The 24,490-nt window shown below is 43.4% G+C and overlaps 1 protein-coding gene across 2 annotated transcripts; it reads right to left on the reverse strand.

The window, feature by feature from the left end:
• Window positions 1-222: 222 nt before the first annotated feature.
• Window positions 223-23,934, reverse strand: LOC106604230 (septin-8-A). 2 transcript variants are annotated; one of them, XM_014198693.3, is made up of 10 exons: window positions 23,580-23,934; window positions 18,730-18,844; window positions 18,287-18,482; window positions 16,403-16,589; window positions 15,475-15,636; window positions 14,562-14,658; window positions 12,975-13,143; window positions 12,101-12,233; window positions 11,150-11,331; window positions 223-940 (listed from the first exon to the last, which is right to left on the reverse strand). In XM_014198693.3, exons 1-10 carry the CDS (start codon window positions 23,607-23,609, stop codon window positions 886-888), a joined length of 1,326 nt encoding a protein of 441 aa, XP_014054168.1. In that variant the 5' UTR covers window positions 23,610-23,934; the 3' UTR covers window positions 223-885. The 2 variants fall into 2 exon arrangements, with proteins under 2 accessions (XP_014054168.1, XP_014054169.1); XM_014198694.3 differs by lacking the exon at window positions 223-940 and adding an exon at window positions 7,053-9,403.
• Window positions 23,935-24,490: the final 556 nt, after the last annotated feature.

A 24,490-nucleotide genomic window follows, 5' to 3' on the forward strand; every position in this document is an offset into this window, starting at 1 on the left:
TGCATCACATGTGCATTTGCATTTTCTCAAGAAATGCTGAAAAAAAGAAATGATTATTCTCCACTCATGTTTCCCAGCCAAAATTAACATTTGTTGTATAATTTCACTGCAAGAAATTCATTATTCTGCAAGAGTTAATATTATATTACACTACATGAGGTTATAAGCTTACATTCAGTGTCCATATTTCAGTTACTAATCCATTTAAGCCATATAATTAAATGAGGAATATTCAGTTTATTCATGGATACAGGGATACTCATGAGCGGGATATCAAAGGGTGCATGTAAATAGCTTATCCTGAATAAGACCTTAAGCAGGATATGAGCTCTATTATCCAGAATACTGTGCACATGTAAACGTGGTCAATGAAAAAAATGCAGTGGAACTGGCTTTGAGGTCCAGAGTTGAGTTTGACGGCTTTAGAGCATCAGCTTTTAATGAACCAAGTTTGGATCCCAAATGGCACCCTATTCCCTATATAGTGCACTACTTTATTGCCCTATAGATAGCCTGTATACTTTCTAAGTATTAGAGAACGGGTTTAATATTATGCTGAGCTTGGCCTGCACTGTATTGAAGACTCCAGGACCAGGTATTGGTAGGAACATCACTTGAAGAGTTCAGAAAGGAGAGCACATCACAGCAAGGGGTCTGTCCTAAATGGCACTCTATTCCCTAAGTAGTACACTACTTTTGGCCAGGGGCTTAGGTCAAAAGTAGTGCACTACATAGGTAATAGGGTGCCATTTGGGACTCAAAGGATTTTACAAAAATGAAGCTTTGAATCACGCTGTAAAAAATAGTAACCTCAATAGATTGTTAATAGTTAAATCGGGGAAGAATAGAACAGCCATCCTTTTGGCGTGGTAGAAAGTCAGTCTTCTAATTTAAATTCCTTCCTGATGTTAGGGAGCACGCAGACGGAAGACTAAAGAAGCTATGAAAAGAAAAAGAAAAAGCTCAGGTCATTGATTTGAACAGGAGACAAGGAGGCAGGCTAGCCTACAAGAGTATACATACTGCATGCCCAGGAAAGTCATGATAAATGAACAGAACATAAAACTATAACACTTTCTGTAAACCTCTACTCACTGGGAATTGAGTACTGTACATTTATGGACATGAATATGATGATTATGTGACTAAAAGTAGTCTATAAGTAAGTTAGTATTTTGATGACCAGTATTTTGCATATGCCAATCCTTAGATTAACTGTTTATTACATAATTAGCCCTCGATTGAAACAGGTTAAAACTATGACAATACTTGCTATTCATTGATTCATTGCCTGGGAACAATAAAGCAATCTCTCCTATGTAACTCAGATAACCCAGGCTTACTGGAGAAATAAAAAACTAGCCTGGTCACAGATTTCTTTGTGCTCTTGTCAATTCCACTGCTCATTGTCAAGCCATACATGCTGTAGGCATGATAGCACAAACACACTAGCACTCAGGCTAAAATAAAACTTTCAGAGCAAAGTAATGGGTGGAGGATATGCAGGGTTGGGAAACAACATTCATGACCCACAAACACCACAGTCAACCAGGTCTTGGGTATTTTAAGACGCCCTACTTTAAATCCTGCTGCTATAGGATATGGTTGCATCATTACATGCAATACAGTTGCCTGGTTACCCAAACTCCTTGCTCTGGCCAAATGCTACGCCACACCCACAGACATTAGATTCTTCTCCGCAATGAGTCTGGATCTGACGATTTCTAGAATGGAAATCAATTCTAGGCCGTCTGATTGGTCCCAGAAACCGATGTGTTGGGCCAGGGCCAGAACACACGTGGGTAAAGCGTTGTTTTGAAAATGTGTCATTGGCTTTGAGACATTGATTGGTTATCAATGATCCAATCTTTGATGACTATGTTTTGTACAACACCCCTCATTATGACATCACCACAAACGACTTAAATGATGTCAGTCTCTGACTGAAGTACGTAGCAAACGATAGAGCAGTGGAATAATTCAGTTTGAGTTGTCAGCCAAGTGATACAGAGGACAGAGAAGTAAAGTACAGGTAAGTGATCAGTGTGGCTGGTAAAAACGCATGAATTGTATCTATACATTCATTATAGGCTGCAAATATACAGCATTGATAAAACCATGATTCGCCTTCTGAAGTCCCAGAACAATGCATACACGTCCCAAGTGAATTCCCTTTTACTTCTTGATTGGAATGAAAAGGCATACAGAGGTCTTCTCCTCTTTCCCTTTAACAGTAACATTTCAGAGAATAAACAGCAGTCAGAAGCATGTCCTTCAGCTCTGTAAACCATATCTCCTCTCAACTTTTTACCTTTACATATTTAATTCAATTGTATAGAATGGTCGCTTTCACCCTTATTGCATAGTATAAACTCAGCAAAAAAAGAAACGTCCTCTCATTGTCAACTGTGTTTATTTTCAGCAAACATGTCACGTCCTGATCCTTGTAAGATGACATTTTCTATAGTAGAGTAGGTCAGGGTGTGACAGGGGGTGTTTTTGGGTGGTTTTCTTGTTATCTGTTTCTATGTGGTTTTTCTAGGTTTCTATTTCTATGTTGGGGTTGTTGGGATGATCTCCAATTAGAGGCAGCCGGTTCTCGTTGTCTCTAATTGGAGATCATATTTATGTAGGGTTTTTTTCCACTTGTGTTTGTTGGTTGTTAATTTTTGAGTAGTGTGTTTTCTCTCTGCGTCACAGTTTGTTGTTTCAAGTTTTTTGTGTATTGCAAATGTTTCACGGTAATAATAAATATGTGGAACTACAAACACGCTGCGCCTTGGTCCGAACCTTTAAACAGCCGTGACAAAACATGTGTAAAATATTTGTATGAACATAACAAGATTCAACAACTGAGACATAAACTGAACAAGTTCCACAGACATGTGACTAACAGAAATTGAATAATGTGTCCCTGAACAAAGGGAGGGTCCAAAGTAACAGTCAGTATCTGGTGGCCACCAGCTGCATTAAGTACTGCAGTGCATCTCCTCCTCATGGACTGCACCAGATTTGCTAGTTCTTGCTGTGAGATGTTACCCCACTCTTCCACCAAGGCACCTGCAAGTTCCCGGACATTTCTGGGGGGAATGGCCCTAGCCCTCACCCTCCGATCCAACAGGTCCCAGACGTGCTCAATGGGATTGAGATCCGGGCTCTTCGCTGGCCATGGCAGAACAATGACATTCCTGTCTTGCAGGAAATCACGCACAGAACGAGCAGTATGGCAGGTGGCATTGTCATGCTGGAGCGTCATGTCAGGATGAGCCTGCAGGAAGAGTACCATATGAGGGAAGAGGATGTCTTCCCTGTAACGCACAGCGTTGAGATTGCCTGCAATGACAACAAGCTCAGTCCGATGATGCTGTGACACACCGCCCCTTACCATGACGGACCCTCTACCTCCAAATCGCTCCCGCTCCAGGGTACAGGCCTCGGTGTAACGGTCATTCCTTCGATGATAAACGCGAATCCGACCATCACCCCATGTCAGACAAAACCGCGACTCGTCAGTGAAGAGCACTTTTTGCCAGTCCTGTCTTGTCCAGCGACGGTGGGTTTGTGCCCATAGGCGACGTCATTGCCGTAGATGTCTGGTGAGGACCTGCCTTACAACAGGCCTATAAGCCCTCAGTCCAGCCTCTTTCAGCCTATTGCAGTCTGAGCACTGAAGGAGGGATTGTGCGTTCCTGATGTAACTCGGGCAGTTGTTGTTACCATCCTGTACCTGTCCCGCAGGTGTGATGTTTGGATGTACCGATCCTGTGTGGGTGTTGTTACACGTGGTCTGCCACTGCGAGGACGATCAGCTGTCCGTCCTGTCTCCCTGTAGCACTGTCTTTGTAACGTCCGTCGTTAAAGGTAGACCAAGGCGCAGCGTGAGTTGGGTTCATCATACTTTATTTTAAATGTGAACCAGCAAAAACAATAAACAATACAATGAACGAAAAGCTAGGTGTGCAAACACATGCAACACAAAGACAAGATCCCACAACTGACTGTGGGGAAAAAAGGGCTACCTAAGTATGATTCCCAATCAGAGACAACGAATGACAGCTGCCTCTGATTAGGAACCATACTCAGCCAATAAAGAAAAAACAACATAGGCATACAACACATAGAATGCCTACCCCATGTCACACCCTGACCTAACCAAACAGAGAAAAACGACTCTCTCAGGTCAGGGCGTGACAGTCTTAGGCGTCTCACAGTACGGACATTGCAATTTATTGCCCTGTCCACATCTTCAGTCCTCATGCCTCCTTGCAGCATGCCTAAGACACATTCACGCAGATGAGCAGGGACCCTTGGCATCTTTCTTTTGTTGTGTTTCAGAGTCAGTATGGGAAACAGTGTTTCAACCCTTTACAATGAAGATCTGTGAAATTAATAGGATTTTTACGAATTATCTTTGAAAGACAGGGTCCTGAAAAAGGGACGTTTCTTTTTTTGCTGAGTTTAGTTGCCATGGTGCCCTAGTAGCAGCCTAAGCACAGAGCTCCTGTAAATGTGTATATATTTAGTTATTTTTTAGGTGTTTTTAATTGTTGATTTTTAAAATCATCTCTTTTGTTTTTGATAACATTGCATATAACTGGTGTTCTTGAGCCATGGCTTTGCAGATTGACAGACAGGTTAACACTTTTTGGCTTGGCTAGCTAGCTAAATGGCTAATGTTTTTATTTGAATTATGCATCTGGACGCAGTACAAGCTTTTTTTTATTTTTTATTTATTTACCTGGCTGCTAATTCCTGATCTTCTAAGAACATAATTTGAGGAGTGGCGTGAGCAGAAGAGCAGACAGAGGAATACAGCAGTGCTGAGGCAGAGGGCTCATAGTGAGGATGACTGGCTACTTATTCTTGAACTTTGTGTGGTAAACTTTCTGGTGCCCAGAGCTGCTGAGGCATCAGTGTTACACAGAGTGGAAGAGAAGTCCAGCGGCGGCTATAAGACTCAGGCTGGTTCCCAGACTTGCCCACTACAAGATCATCAGCGGACTCCATCACCATCCTCTACCATCCTCTGACCAGCTTTCTCCGCTCAAACCCTGAACTGACCTTCTCTCTGAACTGACCTTCTCTATCTTGAGGATGCAGCTTTCAAAGACTCTTTATTGGTTAACCTGTCATGTTACATTGCTTGCTTGTTTTTTTGCAATTGAAGCGCTTTGAGATTCTATGAAAAGCGCTATAGAAATGTAATAAATCATTATTATTATTATTATTATTATTATTATTATTATTATAGAATATACTGGACTCTACCTAGCTACAGCAACATAACATACTGGACTCTACCTAGCTACAGCATCATAACATACTGGACTCTACCTAGCTACAGCATAACATACTGGACTCTACCTAGCTACAGTATCATAACATACTGGATTCTACCTAGCTACAGCATCATAACATACTGGACTCTACCTAGCTACAGCATAACATACTGGACACTACCTAGCTACAGCATCATAACATACTGGACTCTACCTAGCTACAGCATCATAACATACTGGACACTACCTAGCTACATCATAACATACTGGACTCTACCTAGCTACATCATAACATACTGGACTCTACCTAGCTACATCATAACATACTGGACTCTACCTAGCTACAGCATCATAACATACTGGACTCTACCTAGCTACAGCTCATAACATACTGGACTCTACCTAGCTACAGCATAACATACTGGACTCTACCTAGCTACAGCATCATAACATACTGGACTCTACCTAGCTACAGTATAACATACTAGACTCTACCTATCTACAGTATAACATACTACACTCTACCTAGCTACAGTATTTACATACTGGACTCTACCTAGCTACAGCATAACATACTGGACTCTACCTAGCTACAGCATAAAATACTGGACTCTACCTAGCTACAGTATAACATACTGGACTCTACCTAGCTACAGCATCATAACATACTGGACTCTACCTAGCTACAGCATCATAATATACTGGACTCTACCTAGCTGCAGCATCATAACATACTGGACTCTACCTAGCTACAGTATAACATACTGGACTCTACCTAGCTACAGCATCATAACATACTGGACTCTACCTAGCTACAGCATCATAACATACTGGACTCTACCTAGCTACAGCATCATAACATACTGGACTCTACCTAGCTACAGCATCATAATATACTGGACTCTACCTAGCTACAGCATCATAACATACTGGACTCTACCTAGCTGCAGTATCATAACATACTGGACTCTACCTAGCTACAGCATCATAACATACTGGACTCTACCTAGCTGCAGTATCATAACATACTGGACTCTACCTAGCTACAGCATCATAACATACTGGCTCTACCTAGCTACAGTATAACATACTGGACTCTACCTAGCTACAGAATCATAACATACTGGACTCTACCTAGCTACAGTATAACATACTGGACTCTACCTAGCAACAGTATCATAACATACTTTATACATAAAAACTATCAGCAACTTGAAAATCTAGTATTAATATGCATATATTCATATACAGTATACAAGTTCTGTATTCATGTAAAACAGCACTGGATTAATTATTACACTTCTATTGACTATGGTTTAGTCATATTTAGATGACTTTACATACATTTGCATGTATAAATACACAAATGCATAATCTATGTTATACAACGGATGGATCTAATCCTGGATGCTGATTGGTTAAAACCGCATTCCAGCCAGTGTCTATTCCACTAGTCACCACCGGCTAAACCTATGACGTTGAAATATCTATTTACTCTGTTCCATCTCACTGCACAATCCACTGTCTCATCAGTCCAGCCAGGTCATTTATAAACTTGATCTCCATTATAAAAAACATTTGGACATTATATCCCATTTCTTATGGACTAGCAATTTGGTTTTCAACAGCGGAGATTTGTATAATCCTTACTGTCTGTCTCTTTGACATTTGCAACATTGTTTCAATCTTGAAATTCCCTTCTCTGGCTGTCCCATAGTAATGAACGTGTTGGGAGTCGGGATGAGAGAGACAGACAGCTTTTTTCAGCCAGTGGAAATCATGAATCAGCTGGCATCATTTTTATGGATATATACAAAGAAATGTCAATAGATAACAGGTAAAACGAAACGAAATGCAGCTAGTGATTGTGTTAGCTGTGTTGTTGGCTAGCTCCTCTGAACAACACTGTCCTGACGAGAGAGCACATTCTATGCCAGGCATCATTAGCTCATTGTTATGGATGTATCCAAATAAATGTCACTAGAAAACACCTTAAACAAACCCAAACGCAGCTACTTTGCTGTTATCCTGGCTGCACTGTTTGACGTGACTGTATATTAGCCATAGTTGGCTAGCTGGCAAGCAAGGGATAAGAACGTTGCCAGCCAGTATGGCAATGGAACATTTAGAACGCATAACTGTGTCGCGTCCATAGATACAGAACAAAAAGACTTAACGACTGGGTCCGTAGATACAGAACAAAAAGACTTAACGACTGGGTCCGTAGATACAGAACAAAAAGACTTAACGACTGGGTCTGTAGATACAGAACAAAAAGACTTAACGACTGGGTCTGTAGATACAGAACAAAAAGACTTAACGACTGGGTCTGTAGATACAGAACAAAAAGACTTAACGACTGGGTCTGTAGATACAGAACAAAAAGACTTAACGACTGGGTCTGTAGATACAGAACAAAAAGACTTAACGACTGGGTCTGTAGATACAGAACAAAAAGACTTAACGACTGGGTCTGTAGATACAGAACAAAAAGACTTAACGACTGGGTCTGTAGATACAGAACAAAAAGACTTAACGACTGGGTCTGTAGATACAGAACAAAAAGACTTAACGACTGGGTCTGTAGATACAGAACAAAAAGACTTAACGACTGGGTCTGTAGATACAGAACAAAAAGACTTAACGACTGGGTCTGTAGATACAGAACAAAAAGACTTAACGACTGGGTCTGTAGATACAGAACAAAAAGACTTAACGACTGGGTCTGTAGATACAGAACAAAAAGACTTAACGACTGGGTCTGTAGATACAGAACAAAAATACTTAACGACTGGGTCTGTAGATACAGAACAAAAAGACTTAACGACTGGGTCTGTAGATACAGAACAAAAAGACTTAACGACTGGGTCTGTAGATACAGAACAAAAAGACTTAACGACTGGGTCTGTAGATACAGAACAAAAAGACTTAACGACTGGGTCTGTAGATACAGAACAAAAAGACTTAACGACTGGGTCTGTAGATACAGAACAAAAATACTTAACGACTGGGTCGCATCTCTGGCAACCAAACCGATAGAACGAACGACCAGCAATCAGCTGGATTGGGTAGCAACCTTAAATTTGTGTCGGGACTATATCTCGTGGAAAGATGAAATAGTATGAATAAATTCATCAAAATACACTTTTTTAATGAAAATATGTAAATCATTATTTGAATATGTTGGTAGCCCGTTGTATAAAAGTGATAATGCCTAACAACATCCGTGCCAATATATCCTCCAAAAACTGTCTTCTCTGGCATTATCAGTTAATTAATACACACATCACACACACACACACACACACACACACACACACACACACACACACACACACACACACACACACACACACACACACACACACACACACACACACACACACACACACACACACTTCACAGTTCACAGTCAATATTTGACACAATGATGGGTAAACTATATTAGCCTGGAAGGCGAGCTGTTGCTCTGTTTCAGAAGCAGTTTGGAAACCATGATAGAACTATACATACTTTCTTCCTAGCAACAGTAAAACAGTCCTAGTCATGTTTCCGCTGGGGAAAAAACATGCGTTACGTTTCCTGGTTTTAATGTCTATGTACGTTTCAGATGGTAGATTGACACATTCACACCAGGAACGTAAAACAACATACGCTAAAGTTATCATAACTGAGTCCACAGGTTTTGTTTTCACACGTCTTGTGGAGTCAGCACTGGAGAGAAAGCCTGCGTCCTGAATTACACCCTATTCCCTATATAGTGCAATACTTGGCGCTGGTCAAGAGTAGTGCACTATATAGGGAATAGTGGGCCATTTAGGATGCACACTTTGATCTCCAGTGCTGACTCCACAAGACATGTATACTGTAGGGAATAGGGGGCCATTTTGGACATGAAGTCCACTGTGTAAGGTCATCTTTCTGATCCTTGAATCCAGAGCGGCTCACAGCCAACTCATCATCATCACACACATTTCTCTCGCTCGCTCTCTCACATGTAGTGTCAAAGAGGTGCCATTGGGGTCCATTCATACAATTTGAGAATTAAATAAGTCCCTTGTTTCCATGGTGATGAAGAGACACATTCCTGGTTGCCTTGGTGATGCTGTGGTGCCACAAATCAACTGAAATAAAGAAAATATGGCAAAAAAATATGGTAAAAGGAACATATATAGAATTTGATGAGTTGAAAATCATAAGAAGAAAATAGTATGCAAAACAAAACAAAAAGTTGAGAATAGTGTGTTAACAATGATCGCAATCATTTCAACATTATGGATGTTTCAGTTTTACAGATCAAACCAAACCGTTTTATGATCTGTCCATCTTCACACAAAGAAAGAAAACAGGGACCATCTCTCTACGAATAAAATGAACTGGTTATAATGTGAAATGTGGGAACTGTCCAATAGAGGGCAGTATAACCTCCACATTAACTTGGTGAATCAGCCAAGTCTATGGAGTCAGCAGAGTCATGGTCAACCTTTATTTCCTCACATTTCATCACACTTTCTCCTCCTCATCAGTGTGCTGCTTAACATTTGCTGTCATTGAGACTCTATGAAGTTAAATGTCCAACAGATCTCTCTTTGGTCTGAGGAGAGAGATCATTATTCCATTACAATAGACAGATTGACATTGGGATAGAAATACAGACAGAAGCTTGTAACCACTGATATTCTTTATGCAAGATGTCTAACTCTGAACTGAATAGGCTACCATCTCAGATATCTTAGATGGTTCAGAGTTAGACATCTTAGATGGTTCAGAGTTAGACATCTTAGATGGTTCAGAGTTAGACATCTTAGATGGTTCAGAGTTAGACATCTTAGATGGTTCAGAGTTAGACATCTTAGATGGTTCAGAGTTAGACATCTTAGATGGTTCAGAGTTAGACATCTTAGATGGTTCAGAGTTAGACATCTTAGATGGTTCAGAGTTAGACATCTTAGATGGTTCAGAGTTAGATGTCTAACTCTGAAGCATCTAAGCGTCACCCACAGACAAGTCTATGTTTCTGGTAGCACCCAAACAGTGAATGACACATACAGTCCACAGCCTCAGCCTAGCTACATATGACTGGTGTTATCACAGTCTAGTCATATTTCTGTTGTCATACACTGAGGCTGTGAGAAAAGACTAGTGTTACCCTATCAATTCATTTTGTGTGTAGCTAAACACCAGTGACCCAGCCTAGCGGATATCGAGACAGACAGAGACTGGCAGAGACAGTCTGGTGGTGGTGTGTTGTGTGTGTGTTATTGTGTTTGAATGTGTGTGTGTTATTGTGTTTGAATGTGTGTGTGTTGCAGAACCACAAGCATCAGGCGATCAGGCGGTGACAGGCCAAACTGTGACCTCCTCCACTGTCTGGGAAAACAATGTCAGACTCAATCCGTCCCCTGTATCACAGTTTCCAAGCCAAGATGTCTCCTGGCACTGTAATGCTATATCATTAGTCACTTCCTGACTGCAACTGCGCGAGTGTCAGTCCCATAGAGACAAGCAGATGACTAGGCCAGAGCTTCAGGGCTCTAGTGAATGCTATACTATCACTAGTGCTATAGTATATCAAATAATGGATTCAATGCTAAAAACAACAGAAAAACAAAGTAAAGGAGGGAGAGAGAGACAGACAGACAGACAGACAGACAGACAGACAGACAGACAGACAGACAGACAGACAGACAGACAGACAGACAGACAGACAGACAGACAGACAGACAGACAGACACACAGAGAGACAGACACACAGAGAGACAGACACACAGACAGACAGACAGACAGACAGACAGACAGAGACCAACAGACAGACAGACAGACAGACAGAGAGAGAGAGAGAGAGAGAGATAGAGAAAGAAAATACTTACTTCTTCTTGTCCTTTCTGAATGGTTGTGAGGATCCCTGTAGAGACTGACCAATCAGCGTCTCAGCTGCCACCTTCCTCCTGTTGAAGTCATTCATCTCCTCCTCCAGATCATTCCTCTTCTCCTCCAGATTTCTCTTCTCCTCCTGATGCATCTTCTTCAGCTGCTCAAACCTCTCATGGAGCTGGATTGGAGGGGTTGGTAACATGGTAACATATAGGCACTTTGTGCTTTAACGTCTAATAACATAGGCAGTGGAACATCCAAGGAAATGTCTCGGAGTGCTGCACTGAGCAAACAGTTCAAACTAAATGAAAAGGGTCCGAACTGTTAGAAGCTCCCAAAGTGCCCCGTAACCTTATGTCTGTAGACACACGGTCACAAAGTGCCCCGTAACCTTATGTCTGTAGACACACGGTCACAAAGTGCCCCGTAACCTTATGTCTGTAGACACACGGTCACAAAGTGCCCCGTAACCTTATGTCTGTAGACACACGGTCACAAAGTGCCCCGTAACCTTATGTCTGTAGACACACGGTCACAAAGTGCCCCGTAACCTTATGTCTGTAGACACACGGTCACAAAGTGCCCCGTAACCTTATGTCTGTAGACACACGGTCACAAAGTGCCCCGTAACCTTATGTCTGTAGACACACGGTCACAAAGTGCCCCGTAACCTTATGTCTGTAGACACACGGTCACAAAGTGCCCCGTAACCTTTATGTCTGTAGACACACGGTCACAAAGTGCCCCGTAACCTTATGTCTGTAGACACACGGTCACAAAGTGCCCCGTAACCTTATGTCTGTAGACACACGGTCACAAAGTGCCCCGTAACCTTATGTCTGTAGACACACGGTCACAAAATGAGGATGAGTTCAAGTATGAAAGGGAGCAGAACAACATCATAATCTAAACAAAACAAACTCCTAGAAGTACCCGTGAATGATTACCTCCCTCTCCTTTACTTTCAGCTCTGCCTCGGTCTCCTTCACCTTGTTGACAAACATCTGTCTCATGTGGTCCTCGTTATGCTGCAGATCCCCCAGGAACTCTTTCCTCTTGGCTTCATACGTCTCCTGCAGACTGGTTGGTGAGGGAAGACAAGGTAGTTACAGTTAAACAGGCATATGGATGCATCCCAAATGCACCCTATTGCCTATATAGTGCACTACATAGGGAACAGGGTTCCCTGGTCATTAGTAGTGCACTAAGTAGGGAATAAGGTGTCTATATTTCATTGTAGAATGTGTATTAGGTCTCTGACTGCTGTGAGACGTCCATGGGCTTTTGCTCCTTACTGTAGATGTACTCACTGGCCCCTGGAGAGCCAGGTGTTCTGATGCGGCCCCTGGAGAGCCAGGTGTTCTGATGCGGCCCCTGGAGAGCCAGGTGTTCTGATGCGGCCCCTGGGGAGCCAGGTGTTCTGATGCGGCCCCTGGGGAGCCAGGTGTTCTGATGCGGCCCCTGGAGAGCCAGGTGTTCTGATGCGGCCCCTGGAGAGCCAGGTGTTCTGATGCGGCCCCTGGAGAGCCAGGTGTTCTGATGCGGCCCCTGGAGAGCCAGGTGTTCTGATGCGGCCCCTGGAGAGCCAGGTGTTCTGATGCGGCCCCTGGAGAGCCAGGTGTTCTGATGCGGCCCCTGGAGAGCCAGGTGTTCTGATGCGGCCCCTGGAGAGCCAGGTGTTCTGATGCTTTGGCCGTATTTTCACTTCTATCACTGGTCTAATTACAGTTTATATTGTGCATATTTGATGACAAACCTTCAGCCCAAAAAAAGGGTAGACAACCTGCCCGCTATGTAACATTGAACAAGAGCTGGTCTCACCTGAAGGGTTTGTTGTCGGGGTCTGTATCTGTAAATCCCATCTCCTCCAGTTTGCAGCGTCTGTAGAGCTCGTAGTGTCTGGCGTGAGTCTGCTCTCTCAGGTCTTCCATGTTCACTCTCAGCAACATCTCTCTCAGCTTCACAAAGTCACAGTGGCTCTCGTTCTCCACTGATCAACACAACAGGACTGAGTTATATGGTTGGTTTAATATGGTGACAAATAACTTATAGTTTGAAAGGGACTGGTCATTCAATAGCAAGTTAACAACAATACGCATTTGAGAAAATAACAATTAAAGTATTTTTTTTATATTGGCTTTAATGATATGGATCTCTAGTGATTGTGTAATATATCGATGCTTTAATGATACGGGTCTCTAGCGATTGCGTAATATCGATTGCATTGATGATATGTATTCACTTTTCTAGCCCAGGCCTATTGATTCTGAGGTCTTGCTCTGCTTGCATCAGTAGTATAGAAAAAGGGACTTTTAGTGATTACTGTGTGTTCTTATTTGATCTGCTACTGTGTTGTCCACTTTCCAAATTATTTGTATGGTTATATAAATGTATAATCAATGTACAGAATCAATAGAGATATACCTACCCTGTACAGTTCCCCAGGGGTACAGGATCAATAGAGATATACCTACCCTGTACAGTTCCCCAGGGGTACAGGATCAATAGAGATATACCTACCCTGTACAGTTCCCCAGGGGTACAGAATCAATAGAGATATACCTACCCTGTACAGTTCCAATAGAGATATACCTACCCTGTACAGTTCCCCAGGGGTACAGAATCAATAGAGATATACCTACCCTGTACAGTTCCAATAGAGATATACCTACCCTGTACAGTTCCCCAGGGGTACAGGATCAATAGAGATATACCTACCCTGTACAGTTCCCCAGGGGTACAGGATCAATAGAGATATACCTACCCTGTACAGTTCCCCAGGAGTACAGGATCAATAGAGATATACCTACCCTGTACAGTTCCCCAGGGGTACAGGATCAATAGAGATATACCTACCCTGTACAGTTCCCCAGGGGTACAGGATCAATAGAGAGATACCTACCCTGTACAGTTCCCCAGGGGTACAGGATCAATAGAGATATACCTACCCTGTACAGTTCCCCAGGGGTACAGGATCAATAGAGATATACCTACCCTGTACAGTTCCCCAGGGGTACAGGATCAATAGAGATATACCTACCCTGTACAGTTCCCCAGGGGTACAGGATCAATAGAGATATACCTACCCTGTACAGTTCCCCAGGGGTACAGGATCAATAGAGATATACCTACCCTGTACAGTTCCCCAGGGGTACAGGATCAATAGAGATATACCTACCCTGTACAGTTCCCCAGGGGTACAGGATCAATAGAGATATACCTACCCTGTACAGTTCCCCAGGGGTACAGGATCAATAGAGAGATACCTACCCTGTACAGTTCCCCAGGGGTACAGGATCAATAGAGATATACCTACCCTGTACAGTTCCCCAGGGGTACAGGATCAATAGAGATATACCTACCCTGTACAGTTCCCCAGGGGTACAGGATCAATAGAGATATACCTACCCTGTACAGTTCCCCAGGGGTACAGTCTGGCTTTTACCATCTTATTCCCCACTTCAACCTCCTCAACACTCCCCACCACAGCAAAGGGCAGATGGGCCTGGAACAAAGGTTTTCATTTAATATGGGAACATTTAGTAACTCTTTATAACGCATGATAAGACTGTCATGAGCATGTATGACCCCTGTTATAATATAACAATGACTTGTTGAAAAACACAAGACCACAGCAATGTGTCACAAATAAGCTGGTGTTTCTTTAAGGCATTGAAGAAGAGGAAGACACTGTTGTCTCTTTTAATCAATCAATCAATCAATCAATCAATCAATCAATCATCGGCTCCTCGGCTGACGCAGTAAATCAGGAAGGCAAGCAATCTGATTACAGTGTACAGGTGCCTGGCATACACAACTGATTACAGTGTACAGGTGCCTGGCATACACAACTGATTACAGTGTACAGGTGCCTGGCATACACAACTGATTACAGTGTACAGGTGCCTGGCATACACAACTGATTACAGTGTACAGGTGCCTGGCATACACATCTGATTACAGTGTACAGGTGCCTGGCATACACATCTGATTACAGTGTACAGGTGCCTGGCATACACAACTGATTACAGTGTACAGGTGCCTGGCATACACAACTGATTACAGTGTACAGGTGCCTGGCATACACAACTGATTACAGTGTACAGGTGCCTGGCATACACAACTGATTACAGTGTACAGGTGCCTGGCATACACAACTGATTACAGTGTACAGGTGCCTGGCATACACAACTGATTACAGTGTACAGGTGCCTGGCATACACAACTGATTACAGTGTACAGGTGCCTGGCATACACAACTGCACTGTGATGTGACAAGGGTGTGTGTGTGTGTGTGTGTGTGTGTGTGTGTCAGACTCACATTCATAGAGGAGTTGATCTCGGTGACAGCCTCGTCCTCAGTAGGAAACTGGTGGATCTGAACACCGTTGCTCACCAGCTCTGACATGATCTTGATCTTGAACTTGTGCAGCTCGCTCTTAGATATGGTGTCTGCCTTGGCAATGATGGGGATGATGTTTACCTGGAGGACAGGGAGGAGCAGCTTTTCCATTCCAATAGCGTTTCAATCATCAGGTCTACTATGGTTTTTATATTAACTCTGGACTGACACAAATACAAGCATCAAAATGCAATGCAGCTCTACTTTGATATAAAACATGAACTGGTTGTGCCTGAACACCTGTCAGTATCGTTCAGGCCTACAGCACCTGTTCAACTCTATGATGTCCAACGCTTCAGATGCTAACACGTCAATGTCCAAAAATGTTTTCCTGCGACAGTGTAAGAGCAGCTCCTAATACAACAATATGTGTACACCACATGACCAAAAGTATGTGGACACTTGCTCGTCAAACATCTCATTCCAAAATCATGGGCATTAATATGGAGTTGGTCCCTCCCTTCGCTGCTATAACAGCCTCCACTCTTCTGGGAAGGCTTTCCATTAGATGTTGGAACATTGCTGCGGGGACTTGAACCAGGGTCTGTAGTGACGCCTCTAGCACTGAGATGCAATGCCGTAGAACGCTGCGCCACTCGGGAGCCCGAGCAGGCCAGAAATTTGTAGAACTGACTTATCGGAAAGGTCACATCCTATGACGATGCCACGTTGAAAGTCACTGAGCTCTTCAGTAAGACCATTCTACTGCCAACGTTCGTCTATGGAGATTGCATGGCTGTGTGCTCGATTTTATACAACTGTTAGCAACGGGTGTGGCTGAAATTGCCGAATAGACTAATTTGAAGGGGTGTCCACAAACTTTTATATGGTGTATTTCAAACGTTACCTTGCAGTCCAGTTTCTTCATGGTGACCAGATCCAGGGATTTGAGAGAGTGTCCAGTAGGGGCGATGAAGTAGAGACAGATATGGATCCTGGTGTCGTGGTAGTCGAACAGGGAACGCTTGATCTTCATCTCCTCCTGCAGGTAGGTCTCAAACTGGGTGTCGATGTAGTCCACTATGGGCTTGAAGCTGCAGCGCACAGAAAGACCAACATGAATGTGGTCAGGATTTGGGCTTTGGGGATAGGTCAGTTTCAATTACAAGTGAATGGAGAATGTTAGAAAAGCAGGAATTCCTGATTAAACCGGGAACAATCACATCCCTGAGAAAAGTGATAAAACAATACACGGTCTGAAAACATATACAGTATTTATTCTCAACCTCAAATTTTCACCAGAAAATAAATATCGTAGAAAGTTTTCCCTGCTATTCAAGAAACAAATAGTTGAGTATCTGGGTTACAAACCCCCACGATAAGACCGCTCCAAAAATTCACTTCCCCAGTCCCTGTTGTTAGACTATTCAAGTTCCTTTTCAGATTGCATTAGCTCGTCTAATCATCCTCTCCCTACTCTTCCTTCCCATTCATGGCTGCACAAAGACCCAAAGCCTTGAGCTATGCCAATCCTTTCCACTGTATGTGTGTTGGCTGGAGGGCCACTAGTTGAGAGGGCCTGAGGAGGAATGCTGAATGTCCACCGTTGGTCTTCTTATAGCTACAGCCTGTCTTAATAACCTTTAACCACTGAATGAAAGTAGGTTCAGTATCTAGAAACCATCCAAGAAGAAGTGCTATTTTAATGACTAACCCTAACCTGAACCCCAACCTGAACCCTAACCTGAACCCCAACCTGAACCCCAACCTGAACCCCAACCTGAACCCTAACCTGAACCCCAACCCCAACCTGAACCCTAACCTGAACCCCAACCTGAACCCTAACCTGAACCCTAACCTGAACCCCAACCTGAACCCTAACCTGAACCCCAACCTGAACCATAACCTGAACCCCAACCTGAACCCCAACCTGAACCCCAACCTGAACCCTAACCTGAACCCCAACCCCAACCTGAACCCTAACCTGAACCCCAACCTGAACCCTAACCTGAACCCTAACCCCAACCTGAACCCTAACCTGAACCCTAACCTGAACCCCAACCTGAACCCTAACCTGAACCCCAACCTGAACCCTAACCTGAACCCTAACCCTAACCTGAACCCTAACCTGAACCCCAACCTGAACCATAACCTGAACCCTAACCTGAACCCCAACCTGAACCCTAACCTGAACCCCAACCTGAACCCTAACCTGAACCCTAACCCTAACCTGAACCCTAACCTGAACCCCAACCTGAACCCTAACCTGAACCCCAACCTGAACCCCAACCTGAACCCCAACCTGAACCCCAACCTGAACCCTAACCTGAACCCCAACCTGAACCCTAACCTGAACCCTAACCTGAACCCTAACCTGAACCCCAACCTGAACCCTAACCTGAACACTAACCTGAACCCCAACCTGAACCCCAACCTGAACCATAACCTGAACCATAACCTGAACCATAACCTGAACCCTAACCTGAACCCCAACCTGAACCCCAACCTGAACCCTAACCTGAACCCTAACCCCAAACTGAACCCTAACCTGAACCCCAACCTGAACCCCAACCTGAACCCCAACCTGAACCCTAACCTGAACCCTAACCTGAACCCCAACCTGAACCCCAACCTGAACCCTTAACTGAACAGTCCTGATGCTATTCCTCTCCCTACAGTACCTACACAAATCCATGAGCTAAACATCTCAACCAGATGTCAGGCAAGGTTACTCATCACGTGAGTGTGGTTCACCAAACCACCTCCTATCCAGCTGTTCCTGTACTATCACCTCTCCTCCTTGTTGATCTGGTCTCCGAACCCCACGGTGTCGACTACGGTCAGTTTGAGCTGAACGTTGCTCTCCTTCAGGTCGTAGGTCCTGGGCCGCAGGTACACACCGTTCTGGTAGTGGCTGGCCTCCTCAGCCTCAAACAGTGTGTTGAATAGCGTGTTCATCAACGTTGACTTCCCTATCCCTGTCTCACCTGAGATGAAGAAAAAGAGAAAAGTAGAAAATACGATGAACATTTTAAAAAGATGTGAGTGAGAAAATAAAAATGCTGTGACTGAAGATGTTTTAGCCTGGGTACCGGAATGTTCCTGCATTCAGAAAACATCCTTGCCTTTAGCTACAGTAGAAATAGACTGGCACTAAGGCTGGAGTTGTATCTGTAGTGAGAACTGAGACGCGGTAAGATGTTGCAGGCTGGAATGGTCTCAGACGTTACGTACCAACACACATGATGTTGAAGCAGAATCCCTGTGTGACTGATTTACTGACCAACTGGTCTGGAAGACTGTCAAACCCAACATGGCCGCCCAGCTCCAGGCAACGCTCCCCTTCATTCTGTGGAGAGACAATCACATGTTATAAATGTGTAAACCAAAAATATACACTACCGTTCAAACGTTTGGGGTCACTTAGAAATGTCCTTGTTTTCCCCTCAAAGAATTTTGTCCATTAAAATAACATCAAATTGATCAGAAATACAGTGTAGACATTGTTAATGTTGTAAATGACTATTATAGCTGGAAACGGCAGATTCTTTATGGAATATCTACATAGGCCCATTATCAGCAACCATCACTCCTGTGTTCTAATGACACGTTGTGTTAGCTAATCCAAGTTTATCATTTTAAAAGGCTAATTGATCATTAGAAAACCCTTTTTCAATTATGCTAGCACAGCTGAAAACTGACGTCCTGATTAAAGAAGCAATAAAACTGTCCTTCTTTAGACTAGTTGAGTATCAGGAGCATCAGCATTTATGGGTTTGATTACAGGCTCAAAATGGCCAGAAACAAAGAACTTTCTTCTGAAACTTGTCGGTCTATTCTTGTTCTGAGAAATGAAGTCTATTCCATGCGAGAAATTGCCAAGAAACTGAAGATATCGTACAACGCTGTCTACTACTCCCTTCACAGAACAGCGCAAACTGGCTCTAACCAGAATAGAAAGAGGAGTGGGAGGCCCCGGTGCACAACTGAGCAAGAGGACACGTACATCAGAGTGTCTAGTTTTAGAAACAGATGCCTCAAGTCCTCAACTGGCAGCTTCATTAAATAGTACCCCCAAAACACCAGTCTCAACGTCAACAGTGAAGAGGGGACTCTGGGATGCTGGCCTTCTAGGCAGAGCTCCTCTGTCCAGTGTCTGTGTTCTTTTGCCCATCTTTTATTTTTATTGGCCAGTCTGAGATATGGCTTTTTCTTTGTAACTCTGCCTAGAAGGCCAGCATCCTGGAGTCGCCTCTTCACTGTTGACGTTGAGACTGGTGTTTTGCGGGCACTATTTAATGAAGCTGTTCTGTGAAGGGGGTAGTACACAGCGTTGTACAAGATCTTCAGTTTCTTGGCAATTTCAGGATTCAGGAAGAAGGCCTGACTATAATTATAGGTTATATTTAACCCAGGATGAACCCTGACTAATTCTAGGTTATATTTAACCCAGAATGAACCCTGACTAATTCTAGGTTATATTTAACCCAGGATGAACCCTGACTAATTCTAGGTTATATTTAACCCAGGATGAACCCTGACTAATTCTAGGTTATATTTAACCCAGAATGAACCCTGTCTAATTCTAGGTTATATTTAACCCAGAATGAACCCTGTCTAATTCTAGGTTATATTTAACCCAGGATGAAGGCCTGTCTAATTCTAGGTTATATTTAAACCAGGATGAAGGCCTGTATAATGCTAGGTTATATTTAACCCAGAATATTAGCATGCAGTCCATGCAATCCATTTTCCCATAGCCAGATACTGAACCTGCGCTGTCTTCAGAGTCCCAAATGGCACCCTATTCCCTATGTAGTGCACTAGCTATGATGAGAGCTCTATAGGCCCTGGTCAAAAGTAGTGACTACATAGGGAATAGGGTGCAATTTGGGAGTGTACCTAGACCGTCTTCAGAAACACAGCATGTTGTTATTCCCAACACAGAGAGCTGGGCCGTCTTCAGAAACACAGCATGTTGTTATTCCCAACACAGAGAGCTGGACCGTCTTCAGAAACACAGCATGTTGTTATTCCCAACACAGAGAGCTGGACCGTCTTCAGAAACACAGCATGTTGTTATTCCCAACACAGAGAGCTGGGCCGTCTTCAGAAACACAGCATGTTGTTATTCCCAACACAGAGAGCTGGACCGTCTTCAGAAACACAGCATGTTGTTATTCCCAACACAGAGAGCTGGGCCGTCTTCAGAAACACAGCATGTTGTTATTCCCAACACAGAGAGCTGGGCCGTCTTCAGAAACACAGCATGTTGTTATTCCCAACACAGAGAGCTGGGCCGTCTTCAGAAACACAGCATGTTGTTATTCCCAACACAGAGAGCTGGGCCGTCTTCAGAAACACAGCATGTTGTTATTCCCAACACAGAGAGCTGGACCGTCTTCAGAAACACAGCATGTTGTTATTCCCAACACAGAGAGCTGGGCCGTCTTCAGAAACACAGCATGTTGTTATTCCCAACACAGAGAGCTGGGCCGTCTTCAGAAACACAGCATGTTGTTATTCCCAACACAGAGAGCTGGGCCGTCTTCAGAAACACAGCATGTTGTTATTCCCAACACAGAGAGCTGGGCCGTCTTCAGAAACACAGCATGTTGTTATTCCCAACACAGAGAGCTGGACCGTCTTCAGAAACACAGCATGTTGTTATTCCCAACACAGAGAGCTGGGCCGTCTTCAGAAACACAGCATGTTGTTATTCCCAACACAGAGAGCTGGGCCGTCTTCAGAAACACAGCATGTTGTTATTCCCAACACAGAGAGCTGGGCCGTCTTCAGAAACACAGCATGTTGTTATTCCCAACACAGAGAGCTGGACCGTCTTCAGAAACACAGCATGTTGTTATTCCCAACACAGAGAGCTGGGCCGTCTTCAGAAACACAGCATGTTGTTATTCCCAACACAGAGAGCTGGGCCGTCTTCAGAAACACAGCATGTTGTTATTCCCAACACAGAGAGCTGGGCCGTCTTCAGAAACACAGCATGTTGTTATTCCCAACACAGAGAGCTGGGCCGTCTTCAGAAACACAGCATGTTGTTATTCCCAACACAGAGAGCTGGGCCGTCTTCAGAAACACAGCATGTTTGGGCTCCTGAGTGGCGCAGCTGTCTAAGGCACTGCATCTCAGTGCAAGAGGTGTCACTACAGTCCCTGGTTTGATTCCAGGCTGTATCACATCCGGCCATGATTGGGAGTCCCATAACACGCCGCACAATTTGGCCAGGGTAGGCCATTATTGTAAATAAGAATTTGTTCTTAACTGACTTGCCTAGTTAAATAATGGTTAAATAAAAAATGTATTGTTATTCACAGCTCAGAAGGCTGGGCCGTCTTCAGAAAGACAGCATGTTGTTATTCACAGCACAGAGGACTAGCCATGAGGACAAGGATGAGCTCAACACAACAATCATCTGTGCCACTGGCCCAGTGCTCTACACACACACACACGTACACACGGGCACAAAGATCCCTCTGTGTAGCTGTTATTTCACACCCTTAACAAACACAATCTGTCATCCGCTTCACATCCATGTGCCGTAATGTGTGTGTGTGTGTGTGTGTGTGTGTGTGTGTGTGTGTGTGTGTGTGTGTGGTGCAAACTGAACTACAGTGATTAATTGAAGGACTAACTCAATAACTATGTGCTCAGAATGAGTGAAGATAAGTAGCTTGGATATGAAGATAAGTAGCTTGGATATGAAGATAAGTGGCTTGGATATGAAGATAAGTGGCTTGGATATGAAGATAAGTAGCTTGGATATGAAGATAAGTAGCTTGGATATGAAAATAAGTAGCTTGGATATGAAGATAAGTAGCTTGATATGAAGATAAGTAGCTTGGATATGAAGATAAGTGGCTTGGATATGAAGATAAGTAGCTTGGATATGAAGATAAGTGGCTTGTGTATGAAGATAAGTAGCTTGGATATGAAGATAAGTGGCTTGGATATGATAATAAGTGCCTTGGATATGAAGATAAGTAGCTTGGATATGAAGACAAGTAGCTTGGATATGAAGATAAGTGGCTTGGATATGAAAATAAGTGGCTTGTATATGAAGATAAGTAGCTTGATATGAAGATAAGTAGCTTGGATATGAAGATAAGTGGCTTGGATATGAAGATAAGTAGCTTGGATATGAAGATAAGTGGCTTGTGTATGAAGATAAGTAGCTTGGATATGAAAATAAGTAGCTTGGATATGAAAATAAGTAGCTTGGATATGAAGACAAGTGGCTTGTGTTCAAACCTTAAATTATGACCCCTCTGGCCTTGGGATCAATTTCAAATTCAGTAGGCTGCCATAACGAACAAACATTGAAGGATGTCATGTTGACAGATACACACGTCCTCAGAGTGTGTGTGTTCCTATCCTGTTGAACTGAGGATTCGTTCAGTTCCCTCATGGAGAGACAAGTGGCTGCTACTTACCTACTTATCCTGTTATCCGCAGGTTAGCTTCAATTCACAACAACTCAAACTAATTATCCTCTTAGCTAGTGTTGCACTGACAGTTGAACTCTCCCTCCTTCCATTGTAGTGATGTAGTTACAATGTATCAACCCTCTTCTCTCGACAAACATGCAATGCCTGCGTGGCTATAATAAACACGTTCTAAAACTGTTACAATGTTTCACTGACAGTGGCAAATGACGCATATGTGGACCGAATTGATACAATGTAGCATCGAGTGGCTATTGGTTTAATCTCTGAGTGACAGCAGAGTGAGGTGTCAATATCAGCAATATCAGAGTGCAACGTATAAAATGCGTCAATTGCATACCTAGCATCAATTAACATTTTATAAACAACCTAGAACATGGTCGACAATTATGCGTCAAGCGTAGGCTACAGTTCTCCAAAGGCTATCTAGTCTACGGGAAGGAAATCACTGCTCTCCCGGTGTTGATGATACCCCACTTTAGATGTAACATATCCGTCTAATCAGCAGCTACCTTATACCAGAATATACCAGTAGGCACACTGCAACGTAGGCTATGCATAATGCACTAGGCTGTTAATTCACGATGTTTGTGAAACGCAGCAAATCTCTAGGCTACTTACAGCGAAAATGTCTATGTCCGTGGCGGCCATCGTGAAGAAGAAAAGTGTGGGGAGTAGAATTTACGAGGAGCTGTCTTCATCTGGACCTAGTTGGGTTGACTGCGATGGTTGACAGTGGAACGTCTCAATTCATTCAATATGGCTACTTTGTGGCAACACCCCCTATGTGCTGAAATGCAATTTGTTATAGTCTCACATGTAGTAAGACGGTACTGTACACGGTGGAGCCTCTATTGCATTGATTTAGTACTGTAGCGAGGAGACGGATGGTGCGGCTTGGTTTTCCTTGAGAACAGTTTTACGCACGGAGAAGGAGAAACACAGACAACCTGAGCTGTGTTGGTCTGGGCCGGTCCTGATGGTGAGCTGGAAATACAGACTATAAATCAAGAGGTTGGAAAGTGATTTAATTTTATTATAGGCTAATAGTCAAAGACCTGGAAAAAAAAGTATGCATTATTCTTATTATTCATCAAGTATGCATTATTACGCATTATTATTACTTCGTTACAACATGTAGGCTAATAACAGGTGTTTTATGAACTGACAAAATGAAAAAAACTATTCTGCTAAAGAAAACCAAGGTGTAAAACTTAGAGATGGGACCAAGTCACAATTTTTGCATGTCCTAAGCAAGTCTCAAGTCTTAAGGCAGTGCATCTCAGTGCTAGAGGCGTCACTACAGACCCTGGTTCGATTCCAGGCTGTATCACAACCGGACGTGATTGGGAGTCCCATAGGGTGGCGCACAATTGGCCCAGCGTCGTCCGGGTTAAGTAATAGTCTTTGAAACCCAATGCAATGATTTTTTAGACCGGTGAGGTGGCACCACAGGTCACAGAGTGGTGGGGCAAATTGTTTTCTCTGGGGCCCAGAGCATTTCCTAATCTGGTAGCATAACCAGGTATAAA

This window comes from Salmo salar, chromosome 05 (genome assembly GCF_965601325.2).
Source record: "Salmo salar chromosome 05, fSalSal1, whole genome shotgun sequence".
NCBI lineage: Eukaryota > Metazoa > Chordata > Actinopteri > Salmoniformes > Salmonidae > Salmo > Salmo salar.